At 36.1% G+C, this 14,974-nt stretch overlaps 1 protein-coding gene across 1 annotated transcript in view; it reads right to left on the reverse strand.

Moving 5' to 3' along the window:
- LOC150094527 (dual oxidase-like) overlaps positions 1-14,974 on the reverse strand; it is a 290,860-nt gene that overhangs the window by 163,431 nt on the left and 112,455 nt on the right. Inside the window, exon 4 of the mRNA XM_090412281.1 lies at positions 9,866-10,053. Coding sequence (XP_090268407.1) covers positions 9,866-10,053 — 188 coding nt within the window. The remainder of the gene's footprint in view (positions 1-9,865; positions 10,054-14,974) is intronic.

Consider the following 14,974-nt stretch of genomic DNA (forward strand, 5'->3'; position numbering starts at 1 on the left):
TGAATATTATGATTTATTGGAGGTTTGAAGTTGCTCGAAAAGCTCAGTGTTTAGTTTCTAGAGTAGGACTCCTGGATTATGGAAAATCAGATAAAAATATAAAAATTAAATTAAATTAGCATTAAAAAGAAATCTTAGAAAATTCACGGTACTGATGTACTATAGGTTACAACTTTTGTGGATGAGAGTCACATAAAAGATACAATTAACCAAACCAATATATCTTCAATTGAATGCCCCTTATATAAAGTTTCAAAGCGTCGTGAATGAAATTAAATCCCAATATTTCCCTTCTGAAATATTGGGATCATGCAATTTTGTTCCCCAACAGTCGTACTTATATAATAATAAAAAATAATTCCATAATGCCTTTTTTATTCAATAAAGAAAGGATCGCCTTTAAATCTATCATTTAAAGACAGACATCCAGTCTCCATCCTTCAGCCTACACTGAGCCCATGCTATCAATTAACCAAGGCGTTCAAGAGAGAGAGAGAATCTGCCATCTCGTTGCCCTAATCCCTGACACTCGTATTACTGTTTGTAATAATATGAAATTTGCAATCGATTTTTGAGATGCAGAGTTAAATCCAAGTTTCCTGGAGAAAAAACTTATTTGTCTATGCTAAAGATCGGCTAATTCGGGATCCGGTGGAAACAAACCCAGAGGTAAATTTTCTGCAGTCTGCGACTAGAAGCGGACCTATAATCGTATTTCTTCGAGTAGCCTAGTGCTGTGAAACTAAACGCCATTTCCACAGAGATATACTAAAACTATACCTAATTTTGTGTGTGTGTGTGTGTGTGTGTGTGTGTGTGTGTGTGTGTGCGTGTGCGTGTGTGCGTGCGTGCGTGCGAGAGAGAGAGAGAGAGATTCAAACGTGACGTGTTTATAGTGCAAACCTCCATATGTAGATAAATATGAACTTACTATTAGTATTATGCATAGAATATTTATATTAGTGAATGCTTATCATTAATTACCATCACTTATTCATAATAAAACCGCATACAATCAGATGTTGAACTTCGTCACTTGCAATTAATACTTTGAAGAAATAAATAGAATAAACAGTTGGTTATATATAATAATTATATTTTGACAACTGTAAATGACGTTTAAAATTTTGATATTTACACGGTTTCATTATCAATTATCGTCTATCCTTTTAAAGAATTGGGGAGACAAGGCAGTAATATGAAATAATTATAATGACTATAACGATTACTATTCAGAATTTCAAGCATGATACTAATTTCACATTTGGCCATTCCGTCCAACAAGGTGGCATTCGTATCACGGTGAAAGCCAGAATACTGGAGTGTGTGACCTGCTGTTCATTCGGAGGTGCTAATAGACAACGAACGTGATCTGACTGACCTTCAAAAAATGCATCATTGTAGAGTCCCAGTTGAGAGCGGCGGTATCCAGGAAACTGCCGATATTGCAGCCTGTTCGCGAGGTGTCAAGGTGTTTTAACAGTCGAAGAATACCGGGAAGAGCAGAAGCCTCTGTACCAATGGGGGACTCCCACGCTTCACTGATACTTGTGATGAACGCAGGATTTCCGACCTTGTGCAAACCCATAGACAAAAAAAAAAAAAAAAAAAACGGTGGAAAGGCTGACCATGGACCTTAACTAGGAGATGAATTGGAGTATTTCTCAGACCACGTTACAACATATCCTTCTCCATATGGGCCTCCGAAGTAGGCGCATAGTCAAGTTAGCCATGCTTACACCTAATAATCAACATCTACATTTGAAATCAATCTGCAAGTCTTAGGACTATTGCACACTGCAAAAAAAAGTTGTCTTTTGAGACTAGCTATGCCGCGTGTACGGTAAATGGGGAGTTCGGAGACAACCGAGAGAGAAATCACTGTGGCTGCTCAGGTACACCACTTCATACTAACTGTCTTCACAGATGTTCTAGCAAGATAATGCACATGTTTCTGGTATCATTCAGAGTGGTCTCCTGAACACGACGGTTACTTCAAAGTGTTACCATGGCCTCCAGATTTATGTTAATTGCGCGAGTTCTCATAGAAGACTGGTTTGTCTGTTTTGCCGACGAATTTCAGAGATTTTGCTGGCATGGGATAAATAAGACAAACCGCGCGTTTGTCAAACCGAATCAGAGTGCCTTTTTGAGTTGAAGTGTCATGTTATGGTTACGGGTGGATTAACCGCATGCTCTTTTCGAAATATAACAGTTTTAAGTACAGCCGCGATGTTTCCTTGAAACTCGCATTTCAAGATGACCACGTTCTGTCCCTATTAAAAACTGAAATTCGGTGGCTTCTAATTTGTTTAATATTTTAAAGACAACGATTGATTTCATTACACCTTACCAAATTTTAACTTTGAATCTAACTAGTAATTTGTCTTAAAGCTACAAAAAAACTCAGTTTTTCATTTTCGTTATTCATAGTACGATGTACATGAATATCTTTTCATATAGATATTAAGAAATATGCAAGCCTTTTATGAATTCCTACAAAGAAGCTTCAGCTTCTCGTAAATCAACGCCCTGGCTACTCCAGCCACCACCGAATGTCATTTATTCTTAATACGCTCTGTTTGTTGGGGAATTATTTCGGTAGATGCAATTAACAAACTTTGAACTGCAAAAAATATACCACAGAATTTTATGCAATTACATATGTCCGTATGCTTTATAAGCTATTTATTAACTATGCTCAAACTTTCCCCCACACTATTTGAAATCCCTTCATTTCGAGAAGCTTCCAGTGTCGCTGTGTTAATTATGCGTAATGGGGTTGTTGGACCTGGTCTAACAAAGGATATTTAACGAGGCCATTCGTTTCAGAAAATTATGTTTGACGATAAAATTAAGGTCATAACCTCGCGTTCTTTATCTCTGAATACCGTGCAAAAAGGTTTTCGTTCGTTGAGAAGTCATAACTCACTCTGCTTCTGACTGAGACATAAATCAACTTTTCAAATCCATCTCTTAAGGACGACTGTGAAAAAAATAATGCAACTAAATATCACAAACATGCATAAAATATACTACACGTAAAGTCTACAAAAAAGGAGAATGAAACTGAGTTATTTTCTAATCTACAAGATACTTTTTTAAGAAATATTTCTGAGAAAGTAGATGTGGAGACAGAGAAAACGAAACACTTTACCGCCAACTGAGGAAATGAGTACACATGTTAAAATAGCAAAAAACAACAGTTTATTTATTTTTTAAATACAGCTGTTGTAGTCTTGAAAACCAAGGCAAGAAATATCCACGAGACGAACTGGTGCATCATCATGTGAAGCCCACCTACAAAAGCTTTAACCTGTTACACATTAGTACTCGGGTTGGTTAAAAGTTAGATAATCTGGGGATCCTGCTGTAGATATTAAACGCGGAACTTTTTTTCAACCACTTTAATCTCTCTACTGCAGGGCAAGAATTTCACAGTGGGCGATGAAATACGTGTACTACTTAAAGGCCATTTAACAAACTAATACTATAGTGAAATTTAATATTGACAAGAAACAGGTAATATTTTATTGGAATTTTGTATCCAAAACTAAATGCATAAATAAGTTCAAATTTAAGGACGTTTGATAATTCTAGTAGCGGAAACTACAACACAAACAAGAACTAATTTATCTACGAATATGCAGGCAGAATACTCCCAAAACAACTACTGCGTTAGCCGTAATAATGTGTGTATTGTTCCATCAATTTCCTGGTCGATTTGCCGATGCAAAAGTGGAACAAGGCGTACATAATTAGCATAAAAAAAAAAGCGGGACCACACACGCAAACAAAGAGAAGTTTCTTATGCCTCCAAATATCGAGTACGCTGTAGAAAAGCTAGTAGAACACGAGAATGCCTATTAAGTCTCGCAATAAGTGCAACCAATTAACGAAGCCCAGCAAAACAAGAATTCAGCGAACGCAGTTAATGGCTACAATTTCCTTCAGAATTACCATTTTTTATCCCTCGTGCGCAAGCTGCTTGTTGTAGAATGAATGGTTCCTTCCTTACTTCTGCCGTCTCGTGTTAAAACAAATTGGTTGACAGCATCTAATTTATTCCGGTTTTTGTAATTTGTCATATTCTTCTCTTCTCAGAGGTAATGGTGCAGCTGAAGGGTTCCGCATTATTAACTGGGATGGAGCGTGTAAACAGCTTAGATTTTCTTTTTCTAATGATATCTGAAAAGATTTAAAAGTAGCACATTAAGAAATTCCCAGCATATATTTTCGCAGAAATCTACTAATGTGGAAGCTCTCGTTAAAAAAAAAAAAAAAAAACACTGAATCTGATAAAGTTGCAGCCATTACCGCAGACCTGTTATTTATCATAGTTTCCTTGAGGACAGTGAACACAGGCCTCGTGTCCTGACACAGGATCTACTTTGTGAACTACCTGAAACTATCAGTACGAACGCTTGAATATCTTGTATTATAATTTCCGCAATCAGTCACGGACTTTTTCACAAGTCCATGACTGATTGCGACTAGGTTCTGTCACAATCCTTTTCAAATCGGTATAACACGAACCACCTATGCACTATTTGTAAATTAATATCGGTCTGTGAACCACAAAAAGTAAAAATAATTAAATAGTTTTTATTTCTAAAAAGGTTAAAGAAATGAAAATGGTAACATTTGGAAATGCGAAAGAGAAGAGAAAGAGAAATCCATTCAAAAGGACTTGCTGTAGTAGTTCCCAGAGAAGCGACGTGAGAGGTTGATGAAGTAAAACAACGGGTAATAACAGAGCTATTAACATTGCATATAAAAGATAAAACTCGTTTCGACTAGTTTCATGAAAGAACCGTTTTTACACTTCAGCTATAATAAAAAATTTACTGGGATTTCACAGTTACGATCCCCAAGAAAGGTCGAAGACCTGTTGTTCATTTATTACCAATGATAGATTAAGGTTAAAATAATCCGGAAATCCTACTCCGAAGAGGAAAATTTATGTTATTTCATTCCGCTTTGGCCTACAACAGACAGTGCTGATCTCTCAATGGGCACTAAAATGAATTACTGTGTGTCGTACATGCGAAAATTCCGTCTGGTATAGGATGAAAATAATAATTAAGGAGACAAATAAAATATTTTTCTTTATCTCGCTGCCCCTACTATTTTGATAATCCAATTCATCCAACGTATTCTGGCGTAAAGTATGAAATAAACGGACCACATCTAGCCAGACATTTCGCCGGCACTTAAAAATAATGTTGGCTTCCCCTAGTTGAGGAATCATACCAAAAACGTCCCGCTTTCACTGCTACCAGTAATACAGAGAATTTAGTATAGTCCTTAAATACACCAAGTTCCTTTCAATGGAATCATTTATAAATTGCCATCAGTTCATTATTAGCCCAGCTGATTAATCGAAAACTTACCGTCGTTGATTCAGATGCTCGTAGATGTAGACGCAGAATTTTTACAGCCATATGAAATAAATGCTGTGGAGTCACTCCACGATGATCTTTTCTACAGCACTTGCTTGTTGATATCATACGAGTATATGGAGTTACACGTAAAACACCCCTGTAAATTTGAGAAAATTTCTTGCGTGCTCATCAAAGATAAGACTAAATTCATTTTCTCGCACACCCTGCGCGACACCAAAAAAAGCATCTTTTAAAAATAAAGTTTGCAGCTCTACTACCATTGCTCATTATGCAGGCTCACTTCCATGAATTCCTCACATATTTCCAAATGTTTTGTTTCGACCACATCTTTATTGGCTTTAAACTCTCTTCATCGTATATAATGTTATAATAACGATACAATTTTCCGTCCAATTTACGAAGAGGAAATATTCCCAATGATAAAGTTGTTGAATGATCTTAAATATAACCTTATTTAAAATTTGACGCAAACTAAAATACCCTAGCAACAACGGAATATTTGAATTCTGTTGTTCTTATTTTATTTTATTTCATTTCATATCTCCATCTTTTTCGTTGCCCATTTTCCTGTCGTTTTCGGCAGGAAAAAAAAAAAATCTTGTAACCTTCGACAAAGGCGGAATTTCTCAAAATGGCCTGCTGTTCTTATTTTATTTTATTTCATTTCATTTCATATCGCCATCTTTTTTCCTTTCACCATCATCCACGCCATAATGGAATTAGAAGACACAGCCTGCTGATAGAAGAACAGCGATGCTATTCAGCCGAGCTTATTTGTGTATTCATTATGTTTTTTATAGTTATGGAGCCTGATGCAAAACAATAATAATTACTTACTATCACTCAGAGATATCATATGTATAGAAGAATTTAAGCGGTATTATATTTTCGTGAAAATTTCACGCAAAACATAATTACAAAATTATTTTTGTAACGTTTCATACATCTTGTTGCAAAAATTGTTTTAACATTGCACCAGAAGTCTATGTTTATGTTTCAAGTTTAGTTATTGAATTCTATAGTAAACACATATCTTTTCTATAATTTTCCATGTGTTATAAGAATACTTTAATCACAGTAATCTTTTGTGGGAAGTATGATAAGAGATATCCAAGGATAGTATTGTAGTGAGGAGACAAAGCCAAATTTTGACAGTGTAATCCCACTATTTTCGATGTTTTTCAATCATTTCAATATAATTCATAGTGTGTTGTTTTTTAGATTCTTTTATGCTGAGGATTTTGTGTACAACCACAAGTGGTTTGTTATTGCATTATCTATATTAGGTCTCTGAATACTGCTGAGGAAATTTCTTTATGCATTTTACGAATTATTATAGTTATTATAATACTTAACCATATTTTCCTTCACTTTATCTTTTCTCCTCAGAAGTGCATTTCTAACGCCATAACTTGAATATTGTTTTCTATTTTCAAACGTTTTGCTAATAATACTCATATGAGCCATCAAACCCGCAAATATTTTCTTTCTTCCGTGTCTTTTTCCCTATTCCCTCTTCTATTTTGTCACATAAATGCCAGTTGTTCGTACTCTGTTTTTTTAGCTTGTAGACGAATGATGTTTCGGCTATCGATGTATATCTTCTTATGTGTTGTAGAAACTAGACATGCTTTGCGACTTCGCCTAGCCGCTATTTCTAGCCATAATGGAATTATGGCTAGAAATAGCGGCTAGGCGAAATAATCCTTGTTCATTTCCAGCAGTAGAAAGAGCCACGTAACCTAGTTGTAGTAACTTAGCATTTCAATATAATGATACAGTCCATAATACTTTATGGATTTAATACGTTTCCTGTTGTTGATAATGAGTACAGATCGAAGAGAAGAGAAATTTTACGTTATGTAATGGTTAATGTGCATACGTTCCATAGCGCAGCACTGCAATTTGAACAGTGGGATGATCAGTGTGAGGACATGTGCACTAAACTAGAACTAAATGTTCCTGTTAGTAGTACCATCGAATTACCTGTGACCGGTTATTTTTTGGACTTTCGGTGTCTATGAAAATTCACAGAGTACACTTTATATTTATTTATATACTGTAAATTTCACCTTTATGATGAAATAATTGCAGTATGTAATAACTGAAGTTCTTTACTACAACCCGTTTATTTGAAATAAATCAAGTAGTATTGGCAATAATTTTGTCACGTTAATCTGCAGCTGCTTCAGTCATCTGCTTACTTGTTCGGTTGCGTCGTAATGACCGGAATTCCAACCTTGAGCTGTATGTGCAGCTGCCTGCGATACTACACAAGGACTGATCAGAAATATCAGGGACATTATTTACCCAAATATAGAAAGTATGAACTCGAATGCATGGAGAGATTCCAGCAAATCTTCCATTTTTCATTGCATATTTGGTAGGTTTGGTTGGACATAGTTGGCAGCTGCCGTGTTTACTTTTCAAGATGTCTGTCATGTCTCGAATCACTTTTCTTCAGGCTTTTAAGCCTGAAGAAAAGTGATTCGCGTGAGTTTAAATGGTTCTTAGTCTAATACATAAGTGGGTCTTAAGGAAAAATTTCTGATCCATGAAACTTCCCGCATCAGAGAATACGATCAGCATTGTCGTGACATTTTCAAAGTAGGGATAACAAACAAATGATCAACTCAATGTTGTGTTTTCCGAATGTTACAGTTACAGTTACAGTTAGTAATGTTATTGTTACAGTTAATAATGTAACACACCATTCCAACTTTCTATTTTTATATCAATATCGGACGATATTCAAACTCTCAACATTGCATAACTCACAAAATTATCACTCTTAAATTCTCGTAATTACTGTGGATATATATATATATATATATATATATATATATATATATATATATATATATATATATATATATATATATATTAAATTATTACAAGCGTTAATGGTTGCAGCTCCTAATAACGAGAGGCAAAAGAACTTATAGTTCATCAGTGCCATGTGTGTGTGTGTGTGGAGTGCAGGTGAGGGTTGAGAAAGAAGAAATTTATTGACATTTTGCCAAAGAGCTGCGGGTTCAGGTTGTTAAGGTACAACACTTCATGAAAAAGGCTGTTCCAAAGGATAGTTTGATTGCATAAAACAGATAAAGGAGAAGCGGTTTCAGTGAATTTTCAGGTATACTGAAAACAGATTTTAGGTAGCTTGCTGCTTTTGTTTTTACAGGCTAAACAGAAAGGGCAGGAATGATCGTTGCCAGTTCAATAGGGACAGCGTTTATAGAAGTACGTGTAGAAAAGACAGGACTGAAACAGTGTATCTCTGTGAGATAGATGTTGAAGTGAGTTAATAAAGGAGGGGATTTTCTATCAGCTGAATTGCACTCCTCTGACAGCGTCGAGATTTTTAGGGTGGTTTTAGGTGCATCACTCCAAACATGAAATCCTTTTCTGTTCTAGAAGAAAGGCAAGATATCCTCTCCCCTTTGAAGGATGGTATGAAATCAGTGTTTAAGGTAGTGGTTGCGGTTGATCTTGAAGCTTGGGATGTCGGAGCACCGCATGGTTTGTTGAACGAATAAGACAGATGGAGTGTACTATCATCAGCAGAGATGTGTATAGGATTAGCGGAACTTCCCAGTAAGTCATTTATGTATAGGAGAAAGAGGACAGGTGATAGAACAGAGCTCAGGTAATAATTTACTGAATAGGCCTCGATGCCAAATACGATCAAATCCACTAGAAATGTCAAGAGCTACAATACATGGTTCTCATTTATATCAAGATTATCCATTCTCACTGAAAACTGAGACAAAAAAAACTTGAATACAGTTTTCATGATATATAAATGAAAGTTACTAATCAACACTATTATCGTACTCAAATAGGGAGCGATTCTTAAATTTATTATTTTGTAGCGAGCTACAAGACACTACTAGACTATAATGGTTCAAGTTTTATCATACGCAAAGCTTTTCGCAGAAATTATTTTGAAAATTATTTCTTGGTTTTGCTTTCTAATTTCCTTCCTAAAAGCCACTTACTCTCACCTTATCATCTTGACTGCAGGCTTATCATTTGTAGTAATCGTGTCCATGCAGTTTTCCTTTAGTCAACGCTTCCTAGCTCACTATGGTCTGCATTTGAACAATGCAACTAAAATTAAAATGTCGCGAGACCTATATATTTAGTTCGACATCTTTAAGATCGCTGGTAACGCACAACTGATTATAGGGATGAAATTATTTAAACAAATTAGCTGAAATATCATTCTTATTTTTCCTCCTCGGTTTTTAAATACTTTTGCACATAGAAGTTTTTTTCGTGACGAAGATTCTAGGAATGCGTGGAACGCTATCTTAATATATTCTTTCCGTATTTTTTTTCTTTAAAGAAATAGCGATCTAAAATAGAGACTAGAAATCTATATAGTGCACATTAAACTGGAGCGAATTTATTAAACAGCACCTTATGAATATTTGATAATGATTTCAGCTACTTACCTGTTCTCTTGGACTATTTGGAGACTGTCCAGTAGCAGAATCATACATAGCTCGATGGAAAGGCATGAATTTACCACCTTTACATCCCTTATCGTACATGTCATCGCAACGGTCGATCTGGATCTTGTGTAGTTCAATTGGGCAGCCCGGTTCACTGGCCATCAAAATTTCAGATGACACCAATTGACCTAGTCATGAAGAAATAATTCTTGATAGTAAATGAACTAAATTCTCGAACATTTGAAATTATGTAATATTTATATAAACAATCTCGTACACATTATATCATATCTTAGTAGCATTTTTCTTTTTTATGAAAATTTCGTCCACGATAGATTGCAAATCTCTATCATAATAGTACCATGGATGACTAAAGTTAGATAATCCACAAACCTTACATTACAGATTAAACATGATACTTTTTTCAAATCACTAAAGTCTTCAATAAGCAAGGATATGTTTTCAGAAGAGACAGTGTGGGAGCAATTTTCAAGCACCGCACATCTGATTGACCCAACTGCCGGATAACGCTATTGCTTTATTATTAGTAAGATCAAATGATTCTTCATTGTGACTTGCCCAAATGTAAGCGCATGTCTATATCTTGTTTCCATTGGCGGTACATAAAATAGCATAAGAAAAAAATTGGCGCCACTTGCTGGAAATACATCATCTGTTCATTATTATGAGCTTATCAACTTGAAACTTGCTCCTCTCCTATCTCTTGTACAAATCCTGTATAAGCAAGACCTATTTACTATTTTCTGATAGTTAGGAATGTACGTGGCATTTGGCGCTGCTGAGCGTTATTGCAGCGGAACTCATTAAAAAGTCGTCTTCTGTTCTTTGTTCCCCCAATGTCTTTGTACTGCTTTCTTACCCAACCAAAAAAGTCATAAAGTATTTCACGAAAATTCTGTTTCGGTTTACACTCTCTCTGACAGGAAGTTTATTTTCCTGATTAATTTAATTAATTCACATTTCATGATCCACTGTTGGATCGTTCTGAACTGTTATATTTCTTCATCTTATCTCTACCGCCTTATAATTAGACAATTTTTTCTATATTGTTACTGTGCAAGATATAGGAGCCAAGTAAAATTCAGCCACATTACATTTTTCATGTATATATATACACACACACTATATATATATACACACACATACAGGGTTCTGCTTTTGCTCCGACCGAGCAGCATTGAACAATGAAAGAAATGATTATTGCAAATGTCGTCCCAATTGGCTGAACAACGCAGAGACGATAGAATTAAATAATCTTTTGTTTAATTTGATCTTCGCATAATTTTACACATTACATTCCCCGTCAACATTTCCCAATATAATATAATGTTTGTCAGTACATTCGCTCACGAACTGGAGTACAACCGTTATTGATTCTGATAAAAGCAGTCGATTGTTATAATAGTTGCTTACAAGTCGCCACAGAAATATGGATAGCGTATTTCAGCCGGGAAAACTTAAAAATAAACTGTACGCTTAACTTAGTTACAGATTATTGTTCCCTTCAAAGTTAAATCATTACAGATTTATACACTAAGTTGAAGCCCACCATTTCAGCATGTCTCGAACAGACCACCAGAATGTGCGGAAACTTGAAATGGTACTCGTTCACAGTTGAATAAGAATACTATAACCTTCCAATTCCCTCATCTCCAGATGCTGTTTGCAACATTTCGGAAGGTCTCAGAAGAAGTTTTAGAGGTTAGTACAAAATGTAATGCAAATGCTCTTCTTTCACATTACTCATTCCGAAAATCTCAGAACACAATAAATAAACAAGCAATCGCAGAACTAGTTGGCTGAGAAGTTAACGGATCCGCTCTCCTATAGTTCGAATCCCGCAGCGAACAGAGATTTAAGGATGTGATTGTCTTTTGTTAAGCGACGAATTCCGTCTTCCGGTATAAGACCACCAGGCGATGCTTACTGGAAGCCTTAAGTGGCTTGAAAAAGTTCTATGCAGCGTTAAAGTACATTTAAAAACACTTTAAATATAATGTCGCCACTCAACAGACTAACTGATAATGACACAATATCTATCGAGAACAAGTGCAGTTATCATATGCACGCTTTGCATCCGCCGGTCTGGGAAGTTTGGGGTAATGCTTCCTCTGTCAAAAATTATTTAATTTAAATTATGAAATCAAATAAATTTCTAAAATTCTCATAATGACTAATACTAATTGTTTGCTTTTTAATCTGTGAATCCTTATTCATCTATCTACAGAGCGTTTATATACTGAATACAGTACACTGAAAAAGCTTTGGATTGAGAAACGGTTTATATGGCTTGGTAAACCGAAACACCACAGACAATGAACAGATATATTATTGTGTGTGTGTGTGTGTGTGTGTGTGTGTGTGTGTGTGTGTGTGTGTGTGTGTGTGTGTGTGTGTGTGTGTGTGTGTGTGTGTGTGTGTGTGTGTGTGTGTGTGTGTGTGTGTGTGTGTGTGTGTGTGTGCGCGCGCGCGTGCGTGCGTGGTTTTTTTTTTAACCGGATTTCTTCTTTTGCAAATGAAAACTGAGCCACTCCTGTATTCTACTGCTAACTCACGTAAAGCTGTATTAAAGAGTCTTCACGTCCTAGACGGATTCGAACTTTACAACCAAAGGACATCATTGCTACCGATTTAGTTAGAAAAGCTCATTCTGGAAGGGTAACAACATTATATATCTCATAGTTCGAAGCTGCAGAGTCATTCTTCGGATGTCATTCTACACCTATTCATTTTCTTTTGAATATTAATTATCATCATTATTTTACTTGTTCTTTTATGTGGGATTAAAGTTTGAGTTGCTTGAAGAAAAATGTGATCTTTTAAACAAGTATAGCTGAAGTATACATATGTTGTACACGCTTCATGAATTTCAGAAATTTTAACTGTAGAAAGTATTGGCCTAGTGGTTAGCGTAGCCGCTCTCCAATCAACAGATCGCGGGTTTGAATCCCGTCGTGGACATGGATGTGTGATTGTCTTTAGGTGGTAGATGAATTTCATCTCCCGGTGTGAGATCACCTCCCGGCTTATTGGAATAAGTGGCTTGAAAAATTTCTAGAACAGGGTTTCGGACTATGTAAAAATAAATAAAAAATTACAAATAATAACAATAATTATTATTATTAAAAGAGACTCATCGAGGGAGGCCACATACTACACACACCAGCTATCATACTTATTGTTGAATTCATTCATACTGCTTGCACTCTAAACATCCAATGGCAATCCATTCCAGTCATGTTCCACCCTATGAGAGAAAAATCTAGCCCTCACCTCCTACTTAGAGGCAATCATTCTTAGCTTCCAAGGATGCCGTCTTGTCCTTTACCTACCCACCATAAATTGAAAAATTCCATCAATTGAAATTCTGTATGATCCGTACAGAAATTTGTAAGTCTCAATCATATCACCCCCTCTTTCTCCTGTTTGCCAGTATCTGCAGTCCACAAATTCTCAATCTGCTTTCGGAATCACAACGAAACTAGGAGACCATATAGTCCAAGCGAGGTCTTATCCATGCATTGTAAAGAGGCAAAATGAGATTCTTATCTTTACACGCGAACGTTCTTTTCAGCATTGCAATTATCTTTTCAGTTGTATTTCCAATCTTTGCCACATGGCTCACGAACTTCAACTTCCTATTCACTAACACTCCAAGATCCCTAGCCTCATCAGTTTCTTCTAGCATAATCCAATGTCGTATATTCTTGGGATTATACAATCATTTACAATGATTATACAATATGCATTCACGCTGAAGTGAGTGACTTTACATTTACTGACATTGAACTGATATCCATTTTCCCATGCCCACAATTCCAGCATATCCAAATCATTCTGCAAATACTGCATATAAGCAGCATTCCTGATTACCCTACCTATCTTTGCATCATCAGCAAATAGCTGTATCTCGCTTGTCAAATCTTTCCCAATATCATTAATGTACAGATTGAATAACAGTGGACCAAGCACTTATCGTTGTGTTACACCAGTTGTTACCTTAAATCTTGCAGACAGACTCACATCCCCCGTATACCACTTTTTTGATATCTGTCAGTCAGCCATGCTCTTATCCACGCTAATATTGCATAATCCAAAGCCCAAATTCTCCAATTTATTCAACAGTCTACTATGCTCTATTATGTCAAAAGCCTTAGCAAAATCCAAATGTATCACAGTGTATCCATTCCCGTTGTCTAGTTCAATGGTAACATTGTAATAGAATGTGAGCAAGTTTCTAAAACATGACCTTCTCTTAATAAACCATTTTACTCATTGCAAAATAGAGATTCACTGTCAACCCATTTCTGAAGGCGAGCCCTGACCAATTTTTCCAAAATCTTCACCACCACTCATGAAATACTGATTGGTCGATAGCTGGACACATCGGTCTTTGCACCACCCTTGTGCAATGGAATTACCATACATTCTTTCCATTCCTGCGGAATCTTCCCTGTTCTGAGACTCATATTAAACAGCCTGGTCAACGGAATAGCCAGTTCAGTTGAACACTCTTTTAGCACACGTGCTGATTTCTAATCAGTCTTTATAGCTGAATTCTTATTCAGTTTGTGCAACAGCTCTAATTCATACACCTGAGTTTCTTCATCCAGTGAAGAGATAGCAGAAAGCTCAATGTTGCGTACCCCAGGTTGATAGCTTTTAACAAAATGGCTCTGATTAGTTGAACACCCTCTTCTGCGTCTGTAACCCTCACTCCATCTGCATTTAGAAGAGTTATTCTTTCATATTCATTCTTTCTTTTACTTGTAGCATATCGATAGAATTGTTGTAGGTTGTCTTTAACACGCAGAGCCACTTTCTTCTCATACTCAGACTTTGCTTTCAGTACAACAGTTGTGACTCTTCTAGCCTGCTGCTTATTACTTTCCTAACGGACATCATCCTTATGCACACGGTATTCCTTCCACATCATCCTTTTCTTACGAATCTCTTGCTTAATAAGATTGCACATCCATTTGACTTCTACCCTATTTATTCTTCGAACTCTCGGTACACATTCTGATAAAATTGATAAAAATGACAAAAAATATCCTTCACCCAGCTGTGATACAAAAATGCTCTGAT

This window comes from Typopeltis vanoorti, chromosome 22, assembly GCF_054136105.1.
Source record: "Typopeltis vanoorti isolate ZY-2024b chromosome 22, IOZ_Tvanoo_1.0, whole genome shotgun sequence".
Classification (NCBI taxonomy): domain Eukaryota; kingdom Metazoa; phylum Arthropoda; class Arachnida; order Uropygi; family Thelyphonidae; genus Typopeltis; species Typopeltis vanoorti.